This window comes from Lissotriton vulgaris, chromosome 2_1 (genome assembly GCF_964263255.1).
Source record: "Lissotriton vulgaris chromosome 2_1, aLisVul1.2, whole genome shotgun sequence".
Taxonomy (NCBI): domain Eukaryota; kingdom Metazoa; phylum Chordata; class Amphibia; order Caudata; family Salamandridae; genus Lissotriton; species Lissotriton vulgaris.
Window position 1 is genome coordinate 2,075,302,651 of NC_141687.1, and position 25,081 is coordinate 2,075,327,731.

The 25,081-nt window shown below is 45.0% G+C and overlaps 1 protein-coding gene across 1 annotated transcript in view; it reads right to left on the bottom strand.

Moving 5' to 3' along the window:
- Positions 1–273: 273 nt before the first annotated feature.
- GNB5 (G protein subunit beta 5) overlaps positions 274–25,081 on the bottom strand; it is a 360,042-nt gene continuing 335,234 nt past the window's right edge. The window contains exon 12 of the mRNA XM_086958304.1: positions 274–835. Within this exon, the coding sequence (XP_086814430.1) occupies positions 824–835 (12 nt within the window). The 3' untranslated portion in view covers positions 274–823. The remainder of the gene's footprint in view (positions 836–25,081) is intronic.

Consider the following 25,081-nt stretch of genomic DNA (forward strand, 5'->3'; position numbering starts at 1 on the left):
CTTTTATACCGAATAGGGGCTTGTTTTTAAAAATATATACCACAATTTTAAGCGAATATATCATCTTTATGTTATGCCAAATTCAAAGGAAAAACAACATATTAAGCATTGGAAATGATTGTTTCTACAAAAAAGAAATATTAATTAAAAACAAAGCAAGAACACTCACTGCTACAGAGGTTACATTAACAGAACTGCTTGCAATTCATATTCTCACATTGATATTCAATGTAATAAAATAATACTAGTTCAACGCTTAAGTAAAAAGCACAATTCAGAGAACACGTTTATCTTTAATATTAAAAGTGAATATGTTATACAAGTGATATTGTTTCAAAAACGTTGAACTCGTTCAAGAATTGTTCAGTGCTTGCTGTACATGTATAATTTACAATAAAAAGTAATCCAGACCATGCAAAGGATAAATGTGTGTTTCAAAATACTTAAATTCTAGGATATTAATATGAATTCATAGTTTTTTTTTGGTTTATTTTGTACATTTGTGTTCAAATCACATTAGAAGGTGTATTTAGATGCCGGATAAAAATGTTTACTATATCTTATTCTACAATTTAAATTTTCTACTGTGCTTCCCACGTTAGTTAACATTCTTCATCATACAGTTTTTTCTAACTCCAACAAGATGTGATAGCAAAAGCAGTTAAAACATTATCTACTATCATGTTTCCAGTGAATTGTAGAATAAACTTCAATAAAAAGCTTCACATCTTTCTAAAACATATACTACAGCTACACAGTCTGGAATCTGTTTCACACACAGAGGGATCCTTCTTAATCTGCACAGAGACGTGGAACTCGGTGCTCAGGCCCATATCTGCAAAGTAAACAAAAAAGATGAGCATTGATGTAAAACTAGAACTAGTTACCAGTGTTGACTGCTTAGTTATTTCAGGAAAAAGCATTCCAATTTCAGCTGTAGGGAAATACTGTTACTTTAATCAATGAAATGGAAAAATTTAGGAAAGAATTGGTAAATGTGAAAAAGAAGATTTAGGACTTCATTGAGAGTATGGAGGTTTGGTTAATCCGTCACAAATGGGAAGGATATGTTGTCCATCTTATTACAATTGCATTATATTGTATGGCAGTGTAATAAGGCGGACAGGTTATCTGTCACATTTGTGAGAGAGTACCAGTATCTCAAACTCTAAATCAGGCCTTTAGTAAACTAACACTGCTTGATAATTATATAGTCTGCAAAAATAGCCAATAAAAGAGCAACTTTCTAGCCTGAATATTTAGAGGATTTAACCATATTTCAAGTATTGTTATTAATCAGCCGTGACAGATTTTATGGAGAGAAGCAGTCACTTAGCTTAATCATTAAAGACCCCCAAAGACAGCTAGTTCCTACTAGTAAAGGGGTGTGATGGAAAGGTTTCACTAAAGGAATTCCGAATACAAAAAAAGATGCCTAATCCTTGCATCTGTGTTTATTACTATAATTTAAAACAAAAATTATATCTTTAAATTATGATTCAGTGGAATAAACTCAGTTCCTGAACATCAAATATTTCCAGCATTAGGGCTGTTATTATTAGTTTGTTTTAAAGATATATAAGCCCCCTTTATAGGGCTTATATTTATTGTCCCAATATAGGGGTCGTTTAGGTCTGGGACAGGGACCGTCCGCCACAAGGGCGAAGGTACCGTGCCCCCAATTAGAATGCACCCGCCACAGTGGCGGGTGCATCCTGCATTTATAACATTGCGGTCGACGGTGCTAAAAAAAACGTCCGCGGCAATGTCAAAATGCATGTTGTGCGTTTCACAGCACAACATGACAGCCACTGTACGGTGGCTGCCATGTTTTACTGTGAAACGCAGGGGGTACCATAGGTACCCCCCATGTGCACCCCCCACCGCCTCCCCCTTCACCCTGGGGGCCCGAATAGGGCCTCCAAAGCAAGAACCGTATGCCTTTTCCCCTCAGCCCATCCTAATATGGCTGGCGGTGTCTGATAGACACCGCCACCATATTAGACCTTTTCCGCCGCGGTCGCAATGCGACCCCGGCGGAAAAGCGGCAGACGGTTTTCCTGTCTGCCACGGTTCCCCCGCCATTGTAATGTGGCAGGGGGGAAATAGGTGGCGGACGGGCAAGGATAGCGGACAGATCGCCACCGCCTGCATGGTGGGGGTGATCCGTCTGCCATCCTAATCGGCCCTATAGTTTTAGGTCTCGCCTGTCGATGCGCATGCGCATCGAGCAAGGCGAGACTATTGGGACTTATCTACTCTTTATCCGCACTGCAAGGAATCGTGGCGATTCCTTGCAGTGCCCGTGACTTTTAAGCTCAATGCGCATGCGCATTGAGCTTAAAAGCGCGTGCACGTCCGTCTTTGTTTACCCGCTCCGCCCCCTCCCCTTCCCGCCGTGTCGCATTTCTCCTCCCCCCTCCCCCTTGTATGCCACTCGCAACGCTCCCTGTTGCTGTCTCACACAGGTATGCGTCTCTCTCTCATGTCCTTCTCCCCCGCCCCTCTGCGCTGCTCTCTCCCCCTTGTTATTTTATTTGTTTTCTTCAATATTTTCTCTTATTTTTATTCTACTCATTTCGGTTTCTCTCTTGGTCTATCATCTGTCCATTATTACTTTGTTTTCTTTCTCTGGGTCGTTGCTATGTATTTTTTGTTCATTTTTCCTGTGCTTGTCTGTCCCTTTCTATCTCGCTCAATCTGTCTCAGTACACTTCTTTTGCTTCCCCCTTTCCTTCCTCTTCCCCTTGGGGTTTACTGTTTTCTCTTCCATCATCACGCCTTGCTCCATCCCTTCATTCGTGGGAGGCGTGGATGGTGTTTCTCTTCTGTACCTTGAACACACGCCTTGTTTACTTTTAGGCCGTGGCTGTTGTCTTCGCCCGGTTGGTGCTTTATCACGAGCATGAATCTCACGAGCGCCTGACTCACAGTTCAGCTATGTCCAACAGCAGCTGTCAGAGTGGATTGCCTGACCCGCCCATGGCGCCGCCCCACTGCTAATCACACATCACAGCGGCAGCTGCGTGACACGAGGAAGGGCACTGTAGGCGGAAACGGTGTGCTTAGGTTTACAGGTCAAACTCCTAGTAGCGCATAACGATCAAACTCTTAGAACTGCAGGGTGCTCAGGCACCCGAAACTGATAAGAACTTATAATATTGGAATTGCCATTGTTTCGTAATCCGGGCAATTGGAAACGCTTCACTGCCATACGTTTTTATTTGTAAATGTGAATTTGCTGCATTAGCCGCACAATCCACTATCTGCTGCATACTTTGGAGATTTCAGCGAAAATATAGATGCAACTGCAGATTATTAACCATGCTTAAGACATCAAAGGTTGCTGCTCCCCGTCTGCCCCCCCCCACCACCCCAGCAATGCCGACAGCTTGTTTCTTATTCTATTCCGACTTCATCCGCTTCTGTTTCGAGATGAACACTGCATACATATAGCCACCGGCTTGTTTTACTCCATGCCTCCCTCCAGACAAAGCAACCATTTGCTAATCAGCCTTGGCCCTTCTCCAATAGGTACCATCACCCCCAACCGCACATCGATTTCGGCCTTTTTATATCCCATTAGTGATGTGCAACTTGTATCCGCTGGCACAGCGAGCATTTTATATCCATGGTCCCGAGTCCGATGTCTGCCGCCATTAGGACTGCTTACAGACAGGCTATATATATATATATTAACCACTGTACAGAAGAGGCCATTAAAATAAAATATTTTCCAGTATCTTCATTCCTCCGTCTTTATTACCCACTTTTTCTTTTCCTCATGCATTGCTCTCCCTACTGGCAAGGTGGTTTTTTTTCATCCCTTCCCCATCGCTCTCTTCCCCGTCCCCTTTTCTCGGCAGTCCCTTTCGCCTACCGCGGTATTTCCTCCTTTGTCCTAATGCCTTGCCCTGGGCCTCTTTCCCTGGGTTCATTAGTGCTGGGCGCACTGAGGCGTGAGAGGCCGCTGCTCCCATTCGTCTCATGGTCCGGCATTCAGCACGCGGCCAGGCTTCGGCTGCAGTAACACCTGAGTCTCCTCCCGTGGGGCCAGGATTTTATCTTGTTAGTGGTTGCTGTAGGTTAAGTCACTTTTGTCGAAGAAGGTGTAAATGTGCACTTTCTCTGCCACAAAAATGGATAACATAGCTTAAGCAGCAGCAATCTGCTTTTAACTAAAGTCCTAGCACTAACTTTTTTCATCAATTACTCCAAATTACAGTAGAGCATTCTTATGTTCTCTGCATCTTTAGCGAAGTACAAACTTCCATATAGCAAACACATGCCCTGCAGCGCTGTTTACTGTCTGCAAGAAACATTCCTTTTTCTAATCTATCACACCATCTATGTGTGATCTCAATTAGCCGCTAAAACAAGCTTATCTCGTTCGTATACCTCAAGCTGCGCCTTTACCCCTCCTCGTAAATGCTTCCATGACAATTGCATACAGCCAGACTGAAAGGCGCCCTTGGCGCATATGCCCGGTACATTTCCGCAAATCTTGCAATACTTTTAGATCAATGCCAAACCACTACAACCAATACTCTTACGACACGTTCGATTATTGTACAAACAGCCATCTTAAACTAGGAACAAAGCTACAATAACAATCTTGTCACCGGACATTACCCCGCACGGCACGGGCAGCACGAGCCTTCTGCTAATGCACCTTTTATTGTGCCTTTAAATACAAATTATTTCTTCCATACTTTTCACAAGCTATACACGGGTTTTGCAGCACTTTTCCCACTAATTCCCATGATAATTTGTAACCCATACTACACAAAATACAATTTGATCATTGCTTCCTCGCTTGTCTCACCACCCATCTCCACCTTCCTCCTTCCATCACGTCACTAGCGATTATAACTATACACATGCATTGTACCAATTTCAAGTCCTTTACTACAACAATGCTCACATTTATACCCCATGTCCTGTCGCTAAAAATACAACCATGTTTACACTAGTTGCAGTACGTACAAATATTTTAAAATGACCCATTACTCCACAATGTAACACAATACCAACTGCTCATAAATTACTACCTATTGAACAATGCATTTGCTACATTATCTACCCCTACATACTTCTTTAAGCCCACACACATTAAGCACTTTGTGCTAACATATGTTAATGTCCAAATACCTCATGCCTACAACATACAAAAAGCATTTTCAATGCAATAGGTCTCGCATTTGTGAGAGATTGACCTATTGGCATCCTTTTATTTATGTATTTTAAAAGACTGCGATCACGTATAAATATGCACTTTGTACTTATAGTCCTTGTTTGAACTTTCATTTATTTACAGCTGTATGCTTCGGCCATGTTCAAATAATGTCAGCACCTCTCTTCCCTCAATATAGTGCCCCTACAATGCCAATTGCCACTCGTGCACACCGACATGTGAGGCCTCCTGGGCGTGCATCCACTCACACATGTGTATGAGAAGCTGTCTCCTTGTATGCATTTGTTTTATTGAGGAAGCTCTCATTATTTAAAATATATTTGAGTTCATGAACAATTTAAAAAAAAAACATATTTCCCCATTTTCAGCAGGAGCTGATTTTAGGCAGAACATGTTGCGAGCGAGAGTATTGGGACTTATCCACTCTTTCCCCAACTTGCAAGGAATCGTGGCGATTCCTCACCCTCACTCATCCTCACCCTCACTCACCCTCACCCACCCTCAACCACTCACCCTCACCCACCCTCAACCCCTCACCCTCACTCACCCCCTCACCCTCACTCACCCTCAACCCCTCACCCTCAACCCATCACCCTCACTCACCCTCACCCACCCTCACCCTCACTCACCCTCAACCCCTCACCCTCACTCACCCTCAACCCCTCACCCTCACCCACCCTCACCCTCACTCATCCTCACCCACCCTCAACCCCTCACCCTCACTCACCCTCAACCCCTCACCCTCACTCACCCTCACTCTCACTCACCCTCACTCACTCTCACTCACCCTCACTCACCCTCAACGCCTCACCCTCACTCACCCTCAACACCTCACCCTCACTAACCCTCACTCACCCTCAACCCCTCACCCTCACTCACCCTCACTCACCCTCAACCCCTCACCCTCACTCACCCTCAACCCCTCACCCTCACTCACCCTCAACCCCTCACCCTCACTCACCCTCAACCCCTCACCCTCACCCTCACCCTCACTCACCCTCAACCCCTCACCCCCGCACCCTCACCCCCTCACCCTCAACCCCTCACCCTCACTCACCCTCACTCACCCTCACTCACCCTCAACCCCTCACTCACCCTCACCCACCCTCACCCTCAACCCCTCACCCTCACTCAGCGCAACCACAGCATCTTCACTAAATATATTTAATACACTTTAAGCTATTGGCAATATAAAATAAAATCCATTTTATTTACGTATTAATTATTGTTTTTTAAAGCCATTGATTTTTTTTATATCAATACATATAAGTCACATATAAGTCCTGTTAATACAAAACATGTTGCTTTACAAATGCTAGAGGTGTCACATTTAGAAAAATTATAACTATTGGCTTTGTAAAGAAGAAAGCTATTAATTTAGCTATTTAGAAAAAACAACACATAAATAAAAAACAAAAAAATAATTAACACCTATAGCTCAAACTTTCCTACTGCGAGACCTATTGCATTTCCAATGCTTGTTTTAATTGTATCCGCAGGGTACAAGTAAGCTGAAGTGGAATCCTTCCAATGTGCCACCAGACCAATCTCCTTTAGATGAGATATAACATGCTGCAACGAAGCCAAGTCACTGGCACTCAAAAATGACACTACCTCTGCCATTACATAGGTCTCATTGTGGGAGTTTTTGTGAAATCTTAACCACTTAAGTACAGGGCTACGTGCAGTTTTGTCCGAGATCAAATTTAGGCCGAGCACCCAAAAAAAAACAAGTAATGATCTTAATTTTTATTTTATTTTAAAAGCTGGAAATAGAACTATGGCCCCATAATTCTGCACATTATGCAGCAGCTGGTTCAGGTTTCGACTTGCAAATGTGCAAGATAGTACTAATTGCCTACCCTCCTAATCTAGCATTTCATCTCAAAACAGCAGCTGTGGCCTGTTCTAGTTTTAAGGAGAGCTTTGTCCGTTTGCTTAATCCATGAAGAACGATCATAGCGCACTTCCAGATAATTAAAGTATTTTTCTCTATGCACTTGTTGACCATTGACCTGGAAGGCATAGGCTGTTGACATTGAGACTCAAGCATTTATTTTGTGCAATATTTTATAATTCACTGATCAACTGATGCGTTGTATTCTTTGGCATTGCCAAAATAACATCATCATCTGCTTACAGTAAGAGGGATAATCTTTGATCATTGATGTGAACAGAAAAAAAGAAACACTAAATGTGGCCTTCCGAAGAGTTCTTCACTCCTACTTTAAAGTAATAGAAGTAGGTGTGGGTATTTAGTTTAAAACTTAGCAACTGATGTTTTTGCTGCAAACGTTTCAAGCAAAATCCACTACTTATGCAAAAAGTAATCTAACTTAGAATCTTTGTGAGAAAGATTTCTGACCTTTTGGTGTGACAAATAAAGGGGATGAAATCTTGTTTGGCCTTTACCAGGCTTCATCTCTATTTGCTATGAGGTAGGGGGTCTCCTCCCCAAATATAAGCGAACCTTCTCACCTGAACAGCACTAACCCAGAAGGCGCATGGTGCAGGACGAGAACTCTCATGTAATGCGTTTGTACATGTATGAGAATGATAGCAGGGCTTGTAGATTATAGGCAGTTTAACAGAGTGCATTATGATGCACACACATGAATACATATGAATCTGTACCCATCTTGGAATGGATTCATACATGTGTGCACATTGGTGGCCATCTTGGAATGGCTTTCCTTCAATAGAAAACCCATTCCAGCATGGCCAGTCATGCGCCTGCATGCATGCAAATGTGTCATGACAACTGTTTGCATTCTGGGACTTATAGTTTTGTTTATCCCCAAAACCAGACCTAAATGTCCCAGACTGGAAATAAACCTGGACTGGAGAAGCTGTTCATGCATGGACATGGGAAACTTGGCAGGACTTCTGCCTCTGTTGTGAGAATTCATCCTACTCCCGTTATGTGCCCTGTGCCAAACAGAACCTTTGATTTCAGTTGCACTATCCAGGTGTTAACCTCTGAAGAACAGGACATGTACCATCCCTTTTCTGTAAGACAATGACTAGCTAATGAAACCGGCTCTCTTCTGAAGACCTCCAGCAGTGGTTCAGCTGTGTAAGCAAGTTTCTAATTTGAACAAACACTGGCAAAGCCAATAGGTCTGACTTTAATGTGCTAATGTACCACTTTCAAAATGCCGTTTGCATGTGGTAAATGCACAATTGCTGTATATCACATTAAATTCTGCCGTATTGCTTTGCCAATGCTGAGGTAAATAGCATTAGCAAAGCAATGTTTCAGATAGGATAGATTTCTGTATAGAATGTACACAGGACATAAAGCTTGAATGTGACACAAAACATTATGACTAAATGTACTTTTCAGATTTGAAATAGTCCCTTAAGAATGAGGTGAGAGAAAAGTACTCTCGGTGGACCAACGCCCAATTAACGTACATGTTACAAAACTGGTAGCATTACACCTTTCTGGCTGATGTGATGTCATGGCAGACCTAACAACTCAAAAAACAGTCTATCCCATGTTAGCATTCATTCATTTTAACACAGGCGTATTGTAACTAGTAAAAATGTCAATCAGGTAATTTGGGAATTGTGTAAAATCTATGGGGTATGACTGCTTATCATTCCCAAATAGACTACAATTAAGTTTTTGTTTCACTTCACTGGTAGCTGACAATCGCAGTGGCATAGCGATGCTGGTGTGTCACCAGCAGGATTCGAATTGTGAGACATCGATACCACCCATGCTGAGGTTGTATTAAACCTACACAGTCAAATCTTACACTGGCTATAAACGGAACAAAACAACAAGCTTAGGATCTGGCTGGGATATTCAGCTTTGGGTCAAGTATATGCTTTTGCTGTCTTGGAGAGGAAAGGAACATTTTTGAGATTGCTGTGGTTAAAATTGTACCCTGACCGCTTCCGAAAGCAAACTCGATTTACTGCTGTGTGATTGTGTTAAAAAGCTGACAACGCAGATCCCAGACGAAAGCTGCAGCCCAAAATCTCATTACTGTGGAGTCCTTAAGAACTGTTGAGTTCTTTTGACTGCTTGCGTCAGTTCCTCGGGGTTCTAGCTTTCCACCACCACACCACGAGAACCCATTCCTTTCTGTAAATATACTACTCTTTGCACTTCCCAGTCCTTAATGCAACCCATCTGGGAAGTGCCAGCACTAAAATCAGCTTGTGTGGCTTAAAGGAGAGGAAGATGTGAAATTAGTAGCCTTCCTCTGCCTCCGCTTTACAGAGCTCTCTGACAGTAACTTCTCACCATTGCCCCAAACAAAGCAAAATACAGGCGTTTGGCTGATTCATACATAGTGCTCGGCCCAGCCAGGGGCTGCTTGTCTGTAGCTATTGCACAGTAAGCATAGTTAATTCCGAAGACTGGGTGACTGTGGCTATGCTGCGCTCTACAGCCTTCTTCCACTGATGGCCAGTGACTCGGTACTCAGCAGCATAGTTGAACTCCAACCTGAGAAAAAGTGAACATGTCTCAGCCGCTAGTACGTCAATTCACTGGATACCTGTGACACACGTGATTTACTTTAGGACCACCCACAGGCTGTCCAGCATTTTCAAAATATTACTTAGGGGTTTTACTTGAAACTATATTTTTGATGTTCACATAGCAAAAGTGACTGCACAACCAGAACTGTCTGACACCCTGAACCTCCTATAAGGACAATCAATCAATCAATCAATCAATCATTGTATTTATAGAGTGCGCTACTCACCAGTGATGGTCTCAAGGCGCTAAGAGGGGGGGGGGGGAGTGCTACTACTAATCGAACAGCCAGGTCTTGAGAAATCTTCTGACGGTCAGCAGGTCCTGGGTCTGTCGCAGGTGAGTGGGGAGGGTGTTCCATGTCTTGGCGCGAGGTGGGAGAATGATCTTCAGCCAGTGATCATTCGGTGGATGCGTGGAATGGTGGCGAGGGCGAGGTCAGCGGGGCGGAGTTGCCGGTTCGGGGTGTCGAAGTTGAGTCGTTTGTTGAGGTATGCTTGTCTGGCTTTGTGGAGTGCTTTGTGAGCGTGGGTGAGGAGCTTGAAGGTGATCCTCTTGTTGACGGGGAGCTAGTGCAGGTCTCTCAGGTGGGCACTGATGTGGCATTGGCAGGAGATGTCGAGGATGAGTTGTGTGGAGGCGTTCTGTATGCGTTGAAGTCTTTTCTGGAGTTTGGCCGTGGTTCTCGCGTAGATGGGCGTTGCCGTACTACAGCCTGCTGATGACGAGGGCTTGGGTGACTGTGCTTTTGGTTCCGGTGGGGATCCATCTGTAGATCTTGCAAAGCATGCAGAGGGTATTGAAGCAGGAGGAAGAGAAAGCGTTGACTTGCTGGGTCATAGAAAGTGTTGAGTGCAGGACGAACCCAAGGTTGCGTGTGTGGTTGGTGGGTGTCGGTGCAGCTCCCAGCGGGGCCGGCCAGGCCACCAGGAGTCGCCCCCGGCGGAGGGGCTGGCGCCGAGGATGAGGACCTCCATCTTGTCAGAGTTCAGGTTCAGGTGACTGGTCTTCATACGTTCTGCGACGGCCTTCATTCCTACGTGGAAGTTGGTTTTTGCGGTGGCCGGGTGCTTGGTGAGGGAGAGGATCAGCTGGGTGTCGTCGGCGTATGAGATGATGTTGAGGTCGTGTGATCGGACGATGTTGGCAAGCGGTGCCATGTAGACGTTGAAAAGGGTCTGGCTGAGAGATGATCCTTGGGTTATGCCGAACATGAAGAATGCGAAGGAATTTCCATGTGGATATTTTGCATGCTAGCTATGGGCGCGCTTAGCGGACCCGCCTGTCAAGAGGCCACAGCATCAAGGGCAAGGGCCTTCAGCTCTATTTGTACGTTTCCAAGGGAATGGATATGCTTTGGCCTCCGCATTCAAGGACAGCGAAGTACTGCTGTGAAGTAACACTGTCTGTGACTGCACGGAGAGACCAGCTCACTACAGCGGATTCTCCAGGTACTGCAAGACTTGGTTGATGCGGTATGGCGTAGGGGGATCCAGGAGAAGAGTTATTTTAGCAGTGACACCAGGACATTTCAATTTACACGCATTCACATCTTTTATTCCTACTAGCACTCACCATGAGTTTTCACAAAGTCGACTGAAATTGTCGTCCTGTTCAGCCAAGATGGTGCAACCAGGGACCTGCAGTCCGCCAATGAGGGCTGCAGTGATGTTTCACGCAATTCGACTCAGCTGGGCTTCCACCAATGGGAGCATGATTGCTTATTAAAGAACGGACTTATGCAGACTACTGGGGAACATGGGATATGATCAAGGCAGTCAGCAGAAATGCGTCATGCCAACAGTGATGAAATAAATGCATTCTTCCCGGAATACCCCGCTGTGTCCCTCCGGTTTCTTTTTGAGAAGGAATCTCCATGCGGATATTTTGTGCGTTAGTCCCGGGTGCGCTTGGGGGACCCGCTTGTCAAGAGACCAGAGCATCAAGTGTCGTAATTTGACAATGGCCGAGTTAGCGCTTAGCTGCGCTACACGTTTTCCCGCTTAAATTGACTATACATGAAACCGCCATTTTGTATATTCCGGCGGCCATCTTAGACCATAAGCGGCCTCGTGGCTAGCGTGCCCTTTAGTCCGTTGTCCGCACTACTGACCACTCAAGTTTGCCCAGCAACAGGCTATTTTTAGTATTGGTCATCCCGTACATGCGCAGTCCCCACTGACCAGTCGTCCCTCAGGAATGTGCCGCAAACTGACCAGCGGGGTTGAAACCCTCCAATGAGCTGGCTGTGTTCCAAAAGATGACCTTATATGTACATAACGCTTTGTAACTTTGTGCCGCCTATCTTTTTATTACCTGTAAACTGTATAAAAGACCAAGTCACACCGATGTTCGGTGTGATACCTCTTGCATTACCGAAGGGTGCTGTATGAGTGTACCACCACCCCATGGGGTCTTAATAAACTTGTTCTTTGACTTTTACAGCTTCCTTGCCAACAGTTCTTGAGTGTAAGTGGGTTATCTACGGAGCATGTAGGCCTAGGGAACCCTGATTACTTCAAATTGGCGACCACGAAGGGACTCATCAGCGACTCGGATGCCCGAAGGAGAGGTCGTGACGAAGGCTTGGAAACTCGCCATGGACGCGCGCTGCCACTGAGTGACCCGAGTCTAGGCACCCACGGTGTTTCTTCCTTTCCTTCTGATCTGACCTTCCAGGTGGCGCCGGTCTCCGACTGAGTTTTCGATCGTCTGCGTTGCTGGGAAAGTGCCGTTTGGCTGATTTGATCACACGACCTTGGCAGTTGGAATCTGGACATTTGAGATTTTGGGTAAGATTTGTGTTCGGTAAGGTAGTCTTCGGACGCTTACTGAAGTTCTATGATTTGTGTTCGGTAAGGTAGTCTTCGGACGCTTACTGAAGTCCTATGATTTGTGAACGGTAAGGTAGTCTTCGGACGCTTGCCGGAGTCTTCTGACCTATGATTTTGATTTGAGTTAGCTAACGTTTGTGAATTTGTGAACTTTGAATCTATATGTGTAGTGCACTTCACATAGGCAGGCATGTAGAGATGTTTCTCTAACTTTGTTTTTTTTCCTCTGAGCGGCACATTTGTGTGAAGTACTGTAAGTGCCATTTAATACGGTGTCACACTTTCGTGATACTTTTTGAACATGCCTGTTTTAAGCACACTCCGAGAGATGTGCTGTCTTGGAAATGGTACCACAATTAGGTTAGCAGAAGCACAGCCGGCTCCCCCAGAAGGCACACCGAACAGGGATATGTATGTCAAATTTGGCCTTCCCCCTATAATGTACAGCAAATTATGGCATAAATACACCAAATCTGATCCTGAATTGCAATGGCCTCTACATGGGTCGTTCGATTTACGTAAAGTACAGTTTGTGGAACAATGTTTGTTTCAACGCAGGTCTAGACAAAATATGTTTGATTGTGTGCGAATGTGGGAGAAAGCGGTGCGTGAACGAATGAAGCGTGAGGTTGCCTTGGCGTACAAAGAGCAGCGTAAGGCTGCTCGGGATAAGGCTTTACAGCTTGAGGAAAAAGAGGCTCAGGAGAAAAGAGAGAGGGAGGAACGGGAACATAAATTGCAAACGACTGGTCAATTTCCTATTCGCCGACCGCTTTATCCTGTCCTTAATAATGAAATTGATGATTTTTCATTGCTAGATCGGTCGCCGCCTCCGTACGTTTCGCCTACGGCTCCAGATGCAGATTCGGAAGATGATGGACAGGATAAGCCGGAAAAGAAGGGTGTATCCGCTCTCAGGTTTACTGCGGAGAGGTCCGCACATTTACGTAGTTGGGCTCGTAAAGTGAATAAGAACTGTGTTTCTCAGTCTGAGGTGATTGCGGAAAGGGCTAGTTGGACGGATCAGGAATTACTGTATTTTCTGTCTACTTTGGCGGATGAAGTTGTTGTCGCATATCGTCAACTTTCAGATACGTTAGAATCTAAAGCTGTGTCAGTTCATCGTGAGAATCTGGATAAAGGTTTATTTGCTATTACAGATGTTGATGACCTTTTCAAGCAACTGGTCCAGCTGCGAGATGAGACCACCAGATTGCGGGAGGAGCGAAAAAGGAAACAAAAGGAGTCCGGGCCGGAGTCTAATGTGCAGACTAAGGAGTGTTCTCTCCGGGGTTCAGATAAGAATTCTGTATTGCATGTTATGCCTATGCGTGAAGCCGCACCCTTGTATGTTCCACCAAAAGGGGAAGGTACAGATGATGATAAATTATCAAAGGATGCAAAGGGATATTTTGTATATAACTGGGTGTATACGCCTTGGAACAGAGCAGATGTTATGGCGTTGAAATTTTTTTTACCTGATCTTCGTAAAAATCCATCGGCATTCTATGAAGGGGTGGAAGGGGCTATTTCATCTTGTGTGATGACTCTTGTTGACATAGATCTGTTTTTTGGGTTAATTCTTCCACCTGATATGTGGAGACAGATTCGTAAAAATAATGATGAGACGATACTTGGGGGTACCTGGAAAGAAATAACGGCAGCTGATTTAGACAGGGAACCGGCATGTAAGCCTTGCCAGCTGATATTGGACCTCCCGGCGGCTATTCTGATTAAATTAAAAACGCTTGTACCTTCTAAAAAGATCGATGAAACGGTTTCTGATTTCTTTACACGCTTTGAAGAGGCGTTTCATGATTATAGTGGTCAATCTTTAACGGAGGACACGGGTAGGCATTTGTTTGTCGATAAGTATGTAGCTAATCTCCTACCGGAGATTGCAAAGCGATTGAAATCGAGTGAAAGTTCCTGGGCCACGGCGACCCCTGCGTCTTTGCTAACTATGGCTCAGTATTATGAGCGGCAGGAGTTGGAGGCTAAAGAAAGTGTTGAAAAAAGCGAAGGAATTGAAAACGAAGGTGATGTTGGCGCAGGTTCGGGGAACACAGGGTAGAGGGAATGATAGAGGTAGACGTGGCGGAGGAAATACGTCGTATGGTCGTACGGATATAGCGGAGGATCAATGTGCCTATTGTAAAGAGTTTGGGCATTGGGCTGATGATTGTCCGGTACTTCGTGAGCAGCGTAGCCAGCGTGGTCGAGGAGGTGGTAGGTCGAGAGGCAGCTATACGGGGGCGAGAGGTGGCGGAGGTGATCGTGGAAGGGTTGAGGAAAGGGGCCGTGGCCAGGACGAACGAAACACGTTTGATAGACGAAACCAATATCAGATATCGGAGGGTGAGAATGTGGAACACCAGGATTATGTGCATGCATAGGACTGCGTAGGATGGGGTACGGAATCAATTGAAGTGCCGGTAGATCAGAAGGGTCCATATGTAACAGCGGGTATTCTGGGTTCTACTGATCAATTTCTAGTCGACACAGGGGCTACTCGTAGCGCTTTGTCAAAAAACTTGGTTCCGTGGGCTCCCCTGTCTGGCGAAATGATAACATGTGTAGGGTTCGATGGCACACCCTCCCCTAGCCCATTGTCAAAACCCCTTGCACTTTGTCTTGACAAATTTTTCAGTTTTGGCCAATTTTTGTTATCGCCCCATACACCAGATAATATCCTGGGCATTGACTTGCTTAAATATTTTCGAGCCACGATACGGTGCGCTCCTGAAGGAGTGCGGGTTATTCTGAATGACAATTATCCTGACTCAGATAGGTTTTGCACTATATTAGACATTCCAGCCTTGGCCTCTCTACCGCACACGTTATGGGCGACCTCAGATACGGATGTGGGAGAGATGCGTATTCCACCTATTCATATTACTGTTAAGGAGGGGGCCTCTCTACCACGAGTACCACAGTATAAGATTTCGAGAGAAGGTGAAATTGCCTTGACACACATTGTTCAGGATTTGATTATTGCAGGAGTGGTGGAAGAGGTTCCTTATAATGTTTGTAACAGCCCTATTCTTCCAATCCTTAAGAGAGACACTGACGACAAAGTCTATCGGTTTATTATTGATTTGAGAGAAATTAACAAAATTGTCATTCCCCAATACCCGGTGGTATCCGACATTACGACCTTGCTTACATTGGTGCCACCAACGGCCACGACCTTTAGTGTAATTGATTTGAAAAACGCGTTCTTTTCCATCCCTGTCCATCCTGATAGCAGATATTTGTTTGGCTTCACGTTAAATAATAAATCGTATAGATTTTGTCGTGTTCCCCAAGGTTACACTGAGAGCCCGAGTATCTACAGCCAGGCTTTGAAAAGACAGCTTGATTCCTTTGAGTTACAGACTGGCGTTGTCCTCATCCAGTACGTGGATGACCTTCTGCTTGCTGCAGACTCTTATGCACAATGTGAAGAAAGTACAATTGCGTTGCTTTCTTTTCTGGCACAGAACAATCATAAGGTTTCGAAGAAAAAGCTCCAATACTGTAGACCCAAGGTGACCTACCTCGGTCATCTTTTGTCTAAGGAGGGGCGTGCATTAACATCTGATCGAATCCAAGCAATTTTAGACACACCAGTCCCCCGCACACAGAGAGATGTACGTGCCTTCATAGGATTAACGTCCTTTTGTTGACAGTGGATCATGGGGTTTTCACACATTATAAAACCTTTGCTAGCGTTACTGTCCAAAGCTACACCAATGCCCCTTGAATGGACAGATGAATGTCAGAATGCTTTCGAACAATTGAGACAGGCTCTTTGTTCTGCACCCGTGTTAGGTACACCAGACTATACAAAACTTTTTACATTATACGTGCACGAGAACGATGGGTGCGCGTTGTCAGTGTTAGTGCAAGCACATGGGGATAAGCAGAGACCATGTGCGTATTTCTCTGCCATTCTTGATCCTGTAGCACGAGGGTTGCCAGGGTGTTTTCGAGCAGTGGCAGCAACAGCAGTAGCCATACGGCAGAGTAAGGGAATCGTGTTATCACACAAGCTGTTGGTGCTAGTTCCCCATGCAGTAGATGCTCTGTTAAATCAAACAAAGACCCAATATCTTACGAGTGCACGGCTAACAGGATATGAGCTTACACTTTTGGCGCCACATATCACACTGAAAAGATGTGCTACTCTGATTCCTGCCACTTTATTGCCCAATCCGGTCGAGGAGGGTCAGGAAGAAAAACATCATGACTGTGTTTTCCTGACCGAGGAACAGACAAAGGGTCGTGTTGACTTACAGGATATATGAAAATATGGCTGGTTAACAAGCAGTTAACACAGGCTCAGTAGCGCACAACTAAAGTAAAATCTATAGATCAAACCTTTTTAAACCTTTTTTAAAGAAACATATTATTTATTCATATGTTTTTACTCATCAGTCTAACTTGTTTCAACACAACATTTTGTATTTATACATAAACACTTGAATTTCCATTTGCTGAATCAAAATCATACACATATATACATTGAGAATACATTAAATTTTCTTGTATGCATCATAATCCGCCCGCCCAATGCATTTCGGGACAAGTGTAGAGTCCCTTCGTCAGGGGAAATGATTTATACACAAGTAAATATACTTATTGCGAGCTTCGATCTTCCTAGGTCCAAATAAACTGTATATCCTTCAGATACCTGCGTCCTGAAAACCCTTTTCCACTTAATGTGTCATCAGAAATTCGATACCCATCGATTCAGACTGCAAGTTTAACTCGTCAAACAATCCACACGTAAACCTTCCGACGTTCGGAATCTCCCGCGTTTGTCTACTCTGGAGAGAGCGTGGGTTGTTGACTTCTCACGGAGTACATATCATGCATGGAGAACTGGTGCGTGATCTCTTAAATGCGTTGCTTTGCCCAAAGAAAGTAGCGATAATAAAATGTAGCGCCCATAAAAAGATTACTGATAAAGTGGGCCAAGGAAATGCCTTCGCAGACAGTATAGCGAGACAGACGGCTATGTCTCGGACTGACTCCCCCATGTATGTGACACAATCACAGGCTGAGCGATGGAGCGATGCTAGAGCAGAAATCTTGGATATTCAGAAATCAGCTACTGAATCAGAACTTGCGGCATGGGCAGCAGATGATGAGGGTTGTTGGAGAAGCAAGGATATGGAGAAATGGAAATTGCCTGCAGCTTACTTGCAGGCGATGGTCCAGATGACACATGGATTGGCGCATGTCGGAGCTCTTGCAATCACTCGATTGTTAACACGAGTCTGGGAACATCCCGAGATTGCTAATACTGCTAAGAGAGTAGTGCAGACCTGCCTGGTATGTTTACAACACAATCCTGGAAAGGGGACCCATACTCCGAAAGGAGGGTTCGTTCCACCTTCTGCACCATTTGAGGTACTCCAAATGGATTATATCCAACTCGAGCGCTGCAACAACCTGAAGTACGTCCTAGTGGTGGTATGTGCCTTTAGCAAATGGGTTGAGGCCTTCCCCACGAAAGACAATACAGCCCTAACAACGGCTAAGGTGTTGCTTAAGGAATTCTTTCCTCGCTTTGGAGTTTGCAAATTTTTGTGGAGCGATAATGGGCCTCATTTTGTTGGGAAGATTGTGGAGTATGTACTGAAGGGGTTAGGGATTCAGCAGAAGTTCCACGCTGTGTTCCACCCTCAGTCGGCAGGTCTGGTTGAGCGGTACAATGCTACGTTAAAACTCAAATTGGCCAAGATTGTGGCATCCACGTCGTTGAAGTGGCCTGATGCTTTGCCGCTAGCACTGCTCTCTCTTAGATCAGTACCCCATTCACGAACTGGCCTCACACCATATGAGGTGGTGTTTGGTCGCCCTATGAATATCTGGGGGGTGCCCAAGCCACGATTGATACATGATGTGCCTTGTATAATGATGAATGATTATTTGGCACGATTAACAAATGATTTGCTTTCTATTCATCAACAGGTTCGAGAAGCGCTCCCTGACAACTCTACTGGAGAGGGCCATGATCTTCGCCCCGGCGACCATGTCATGATTCGGTCGTTTGAGAGAGCGAGCAGTTTGGAGCCGAGGTGGAAGGGCCCCGAGCAGGTCCTCCTGGCGACCCGGACCGCTGTACGAGTGACCAAGAGGAAGCGGTGGGTGCACTCGACACACTGCCGTCGTGTCTCTCCTAATCTGGTGAATCCTGCTGTGTTGACTGACTACAAAGAGATTCTGGAGAAAGAAAAGAGCCCAGCTGTGACGTCAGCCGAAGTTGAGGGAGCCTTCCCGGACCACGCTGTTGCTAGACGAGAGCGCTACAATTTGCGGCCACGATAAGAAGATTTTTGTTTTTTTTTGTTTATGACTGGTTGGTTACCGCTCCAGGTTTGTGAAACGGAGACCGGGAATTCCAAGGGGGGGGGGATCAGTTCTGCCTAGTGTAGCGACACCCGTCTTGGCCCGGAGAAGAAAACAACGGCTACCTCGGAGCTCAGCACCGTATTTTTCTTTTTTAGGTATACACATATGTGTATTTGAGACTTTGTGAACAATTTCAACTATTTGAGACTTTGTAAGAACTTTTCTGAACTATGGCGTCATCTGCCTCACGAGACAAACGAATACTAGGTGCCATTCTCTTTGTCTTGACTATTGTGGTGATAGCTGTAATAGCCTGGGTAGTTGAACTTGTGGTACCTGCACGTGAACATTTGCTGCCGACTACCCCGGCTCCGTCTGAACATTTTCACTTTACCTTACCCTACCATGAAGAACGGCATCGGCAAACGTATCTGAACAATAGTTTTATCCAGATTCTCCATCACACGCATAATATGACTAATACTTCCAATTGCTGGGTGTGTGGGATGTTGCCGGGGCACCAGAAGAAAGGGGGCACCCCACTCATTCCACTTCCGTTCTCACATAATGGATCTTGCAATGCCTGGTACACCCTCCTCTTTACTCTGAGATGGCCAACAAAAGGGGGGGTGCTTTTTCGTTTGAATAAAATATGTTTCCATGACAAGGATGGGTTTCCACGGGCTGAGGGTACTCGATTTGAATGGGAGGAGTACCGACCCGATAACATATCTGCCCCGCGTGTGTATAGCAATCAACGAAATATCAATGTATCTAGCTCACATGTTATCAATGTCATTGCTACTAAAGCCGATTTGTGTATAAGAAACAAAGGTTCGATACCGGTAGGGAAAAGTGAATGCAATACCACACTTACTTTTGACAGTCCGAATGGCATCTCGTTTGTAGCCTCTCGAAATACGTATTTTATTTGTGGAACGAAAGGTTATCATCAGCTTCCATTGGGATGGTTAGGCACGTGTTATGTATCGTTCGTATTACCCCCTGTATTCATTGCCCCGCCGATGTATCACAATGATTATGTCCTGTATCACGATTTTGTCCTGAATAGAGTCAAGCGAACTGTTGTTCTGGAGGACATCGACCAGACTGATACTGCCTTGCAGCAGTATGTGGACTTCAATTTGGGACTGTTTTCCTTTGTGGGGGCCGCATTGAACAGTCGGAAAATAAGACGATTGACACGTGTTGTTGAGGCTGTAGCAAATGATACTGCCATTGCACTTGGGAATATTACTGAGGAACTCCAGATTTCTAGGATCGTTACGCTCCAAAATAGGATGGTGTTGGATGTAGTTCTAGCTGACTGTGGGGGGGCATGTAGAATTATCGGAAGTAGCTGCTGTGTGTACATACCTGACAATTCACCATCTGTTTATGATGCCATATCGAAGCTGCATAAAATAGCAGCTGAAATTTACCCGGACAATGGAACTTGGACACTTTCAGGATGGTTCTGGTCACTACTTACTGCTTGGGGCTGGAAACTGTTAACGATTCTATGTGTCATTGTAGGGGTATTGTTCTGTGTGTGCTTATGTATCCAATGTGGCCCAGCTTTATGTTCTATGTGCTTATCAGCTTGTGTACCATCAAGACGAGCTGTTGCCCATGACAAAATGATGCTTCATAAAGAAGTAACTCAAATAATGCTCATAGATATTGAAGACGAACATCCTGACTACGTTCACTATGAGGTAGCTTCAGCTAAACGCTAAAAGGGTCGTCTGTCGTAATTTGACAATGGCCGAGTTAGCGCTTAGCTGTGCTACACGTTTTCCCGCTTAAATTGACTATACATGAAACCGCCATTTTGTATATTCCGGCGGCCATCTTAGACCATAAGCGGCCTCGTGGCTAGCGTGCCCTTTAGTCCGTTGCCCGCACTACTGACCACTCAAGTTTGCCCAGCAACAGGCTATTTTTAGTATTGGTCATCCCGTACATGCGCAGTCCCCACTGACCAGTCGTCCCTCAGGAATGTGCCGCAAACTGACCAGCGGGGTTGAAACCCTCCAATGAGCTGGCTGTGTTCCAAAAGATTACCTTATCTGTACATAACGCTTTGTAACTTTGTGCCGCCTATCTTTTTATTACCTGTAAACTGTATAAAAGACCAAGTCACACCGATGTTCGGTGTGATACCTCTTGCATTACCGAAGGGTGCTGTATGAGTGTACCACCACCCCATGGGGTCTTAATAAACTTGTTCTTTGACTTTTACAGCTTCCGTGCCAACAGTTCTTGAGTGTAAGTGGGTTATCTACGGAGCATGTAGGCCTAGGGAACCCTGATTACTTCACAAGGGCAAGGGCCTTCAGCTCTATTTGTACGTTTCCAAGGGAATGGATATGCTTTGGCCCCAGCTTTCAAGGCCAGTGAAGTACTGCTGTGAAGTAACACAGTCTGTGACTGCACGGAGAGACCAGTTCACAACAGCGGATTTTCCGGGACGGCAGGACTGGTATACAACGTTTACAACGCGCGCGTTACAACGAAGTACCATTACCACGCAGTTATAACAACGAAAGTTGTTACAACGAATTGCGCTGGGTGGCGCTCAAGGATAATAAATCATTTAATTTACTATCCCAACACCTTCCCTACTATCCACCGGGACTGGTGTTGGAATAGTAAATTATATTTTTTTAATTTGCGCCAACCCCCCAACGCAAGTCGTTGTAACGACTTGCGTTGTTACAACCGCGTTGTAATGGTACGCGTTGTAACAGTGTGCGTGGTAGAGACATACTTCCGGCAGGACTTGGTTGATGTGGTATGGCATAGGGGGACCCAGGAGAAGAGTTATTTTAGCAGTGACACCAGGACATTTCAATTTGCACGCATTCACGTCTTTTAATCCTACCAGCACTCATGATGAGTTTTCACAAAGTCGACTGAAATCGTCGTCCTGCTCAGCCAAGATGGTGCAGTCTGGGACCTGCAGTCTGCCGATGAGGGCTGCAGTGACGTTTCAAGCAATTCGACTCAGCTGGGCTTCCAACAATGGGAGCTCGATTGCTTATTAAAGAACTGACTTTTCAGACTACTGGTGAACATGGCATATGATTAAGGCAGTTAACCGAAACGCGTTATGCCGACAGTGCTGAAATAAACGCATTCTTCCTGGAATCCACCGCTGTGTCCCTACGTTTTCTTTTTGCGAAGGAATCTCCAAGTTGATATATATATATACTATTTTTCAGTACTCGTTTCCTCTGTGCCCCCTTCAACGTGGGAAAAAGAAATATGAGCTCCAATTCCTGGTGCAAAACTGGCTTATTGAGCCCTTACACCACCATGACGCGTTTCGGCATCAACAGGCCTTGATCACATGATTATATATATTTTTTCCTTTTCACTAACGGAGTGCAGTCGGTTCTTTAGGTTTTCCGGAAGAAATTGGAGCATGATATATATATATATATATATATATATATATATATATATATATATATATGTATATATATATATATATATATATATATATATATATATATATATATATATATATATATATATATATATATATATATATATATATATATATCCAAAACCACCTCTTTATTTGAAACTAGCAGCCCGTCCCGACGTTGTCCGGGTATGAACTGCTGCCGGCCAGTAGTATATTGTTTTGTAGGATTTCGTTTTGATAGCATTTCTTATCTGTGACAGAACTGTGAAACGCTCCGATTCACAGTGCACTGCTGATGCACTTAAGACTGTGCGTTCAGTAGTGTGTGAACTCGAGTTTCCCTACTTTATTTTTCCTTTCAATATTATATAGCGCAAACTCGACAACATGGCATGAGCACAATTTACATTACAGAAGAACACATTCATTTGTGGTAGGCACAGGGAGACAAAGCGATTTGCCTGGAATCACAGGATGTTGAGCTGATGCCGAGATTCGAACGTAGCTCCCCAGGTCTAAAGTTCGCAATTCTAGAATTTGTGGCGGGAGGTGTGTCTAAAAGTGCATGTCGGTGGTGCCCATCAATGGGAGAGACCTGTGCATTTTTCAAATGGGTGGTGAAAAAATATGAGTATGTTGCTGGAGATGTGGGCCGCCGTGCCACCAATGTACTTACCGGGGCAGGATAAACACCCATTATTCCGCAACTTTCTTTCCGCATACCATCACTCCACATACTTTCATTACGAAAGTACCATGACTTCGCAATGCCATTATAACGCATGGCATTACATTTTATATGCTTTTACCACCCATACATTTACAACGACATTTGTTTTAAATGCATGAATGGTAAAAGCATGTTTTTTTTAATGTTTGGATAAGGTAAGTATGGGTATAGGGGTATATGTTTTGGGGTACTGAGGTATATGTTTTTGGGTGTTTGGGTATTTTAAGGGTTCAGATATAGTTTTGGGTTATGGGGTACAGGGGTAGTTTTAGGGTTTAGGGATAGGTATGGGTTTTGGGGTACAGGGGTATTTTTAGGGTTCAGGGGTAGGTTTGGGTTTTGGGGTATTTTAAGGGTTCAGGGCTAGGTTTGGGTTTTGGGATACAGGGGTATTTTTAGGGTTCAGGGCTAGGTTTGGGTTTTGGGGTACAGGGGTATTTTAGGATTCAGGGCTAGGTTTGGGTTTTGGGGTAAAGGGTTATTTTTAGGGTTCAGGGCTAGGTTTGGGTTTTGGAGTACAGGGGTATTTTTAGGGTTCAGGGGTAGGTTTGGGTTTTTAGATACATGCGTATTTTAAAGGTTCAGGGCTAGGTTTAGGTTTTGGGGTACAGGGGTATTTTAGGGTAGGTTTGGGTTTCGGGGTACAATGGTATTTTTAGGGTTCAGGGCTAGGTTTGGGTTGTGGGGTACAGGGGTATTTTTAGGGTTCAGGGGTAGGTTTGGGTTTTGGAGTACAGGGATATTTTTAGGGTTTAGGGCTAGGTTTGGGTTTTGGGGTACAGGGCATATTTATAGGGTTAAGATGGGTTAGTGTTTAAGGGTGTTGGGGTATTTTAAGGAGTAAGGATGGGTTATGATTATGGGGTGCAGGGGTATTTAAAGGGAGCAGGGTGGGATTAGCACACAATATGAGATATGGCATGAAGGGCGGAATGTACCACACGCCCCCAGTGTTTGTCACGCCCCCAGCACACGCCCACAGCACAACGCAGACACGCCCACAAGGGAGTACTTTGCTGGCACGGTTATTTTACCTTTTAAATGTATATGGTGGGCGTCTGCATAGCCTATGTCCTTTTGCTGCAGCTGCCCTTTCCAACGCTGTATTGGGTGTTTGTGATTGGTGCTGTGGTTCCTGAGATTACCCGCCTCAAAGGTTTGGGGTCTCTCTTTATTATATTAGTATGGAAAAGGCTAACAGGACACTCCAGGATGCTTCTTTGATTTTATTGGCAACAAGAAGTTTGTGACTTCTTGTTGCCAATAAAATCAAAGAAGCATCCTGGAGTGTCCTGCCAGCCTTTTTTCAAATAAAGAGGTGGTTTTGGATATATTACGAAAACGCCGTTTTCATGACGGACCGCTGTGGAGTAAAGCCCTGAGCTTTACTCCACATATATATATATATATATATATATATATATATATATATATATATGTTTCCTTCAATATATATATGTAACTATAACTACCTACTGACGACCGCCAGTAGGATAAATATATACATATACTAGCAGCCCACCCCAGCGTTGCCTGGGGCAGAAGGGGGCTGGGGGCAGCATTTCAGGCTTGCGTGCACTCCCGCCCCGGCCCCCGCCCGCACGGCATTGTCTGTGTCCCGGACAATGTTGTGGCGAGCGGGGTCCGGGCGGGAGTGCACGCAAGCCTGAAATGCTGCCCCCAGACCCTAAGCCTTACCGCAGTTGTTCTGGGCCAACCTCCTGCACCGGCTCCCTCCCATCCCGTGTCCCTGAAATGCTGCCCCCAGACCCTGAGCCTTACCGCAGTTGTTCCGGGCCAACCTCCCGCACCGGCTCCCTCCCGTCCCGTGTTCCAGAGCCTTACCTGAGCCGCCGCTCCTCCCCGAGCTCCTCACTTCACCGCTCCTCCTCGTCATCACGTACGTTGCGGCCAGCGCTATGTCGTGGCCGTCAGCGTCGCGGCCGGCACTACTTTCAGGGCACTACTTTTTTTTTAAAGTTATATTTTTACATTTACGTTTATTTTAAATGTTCTATAGCCTATGTCCATCTGCACACCCTGAGGATTA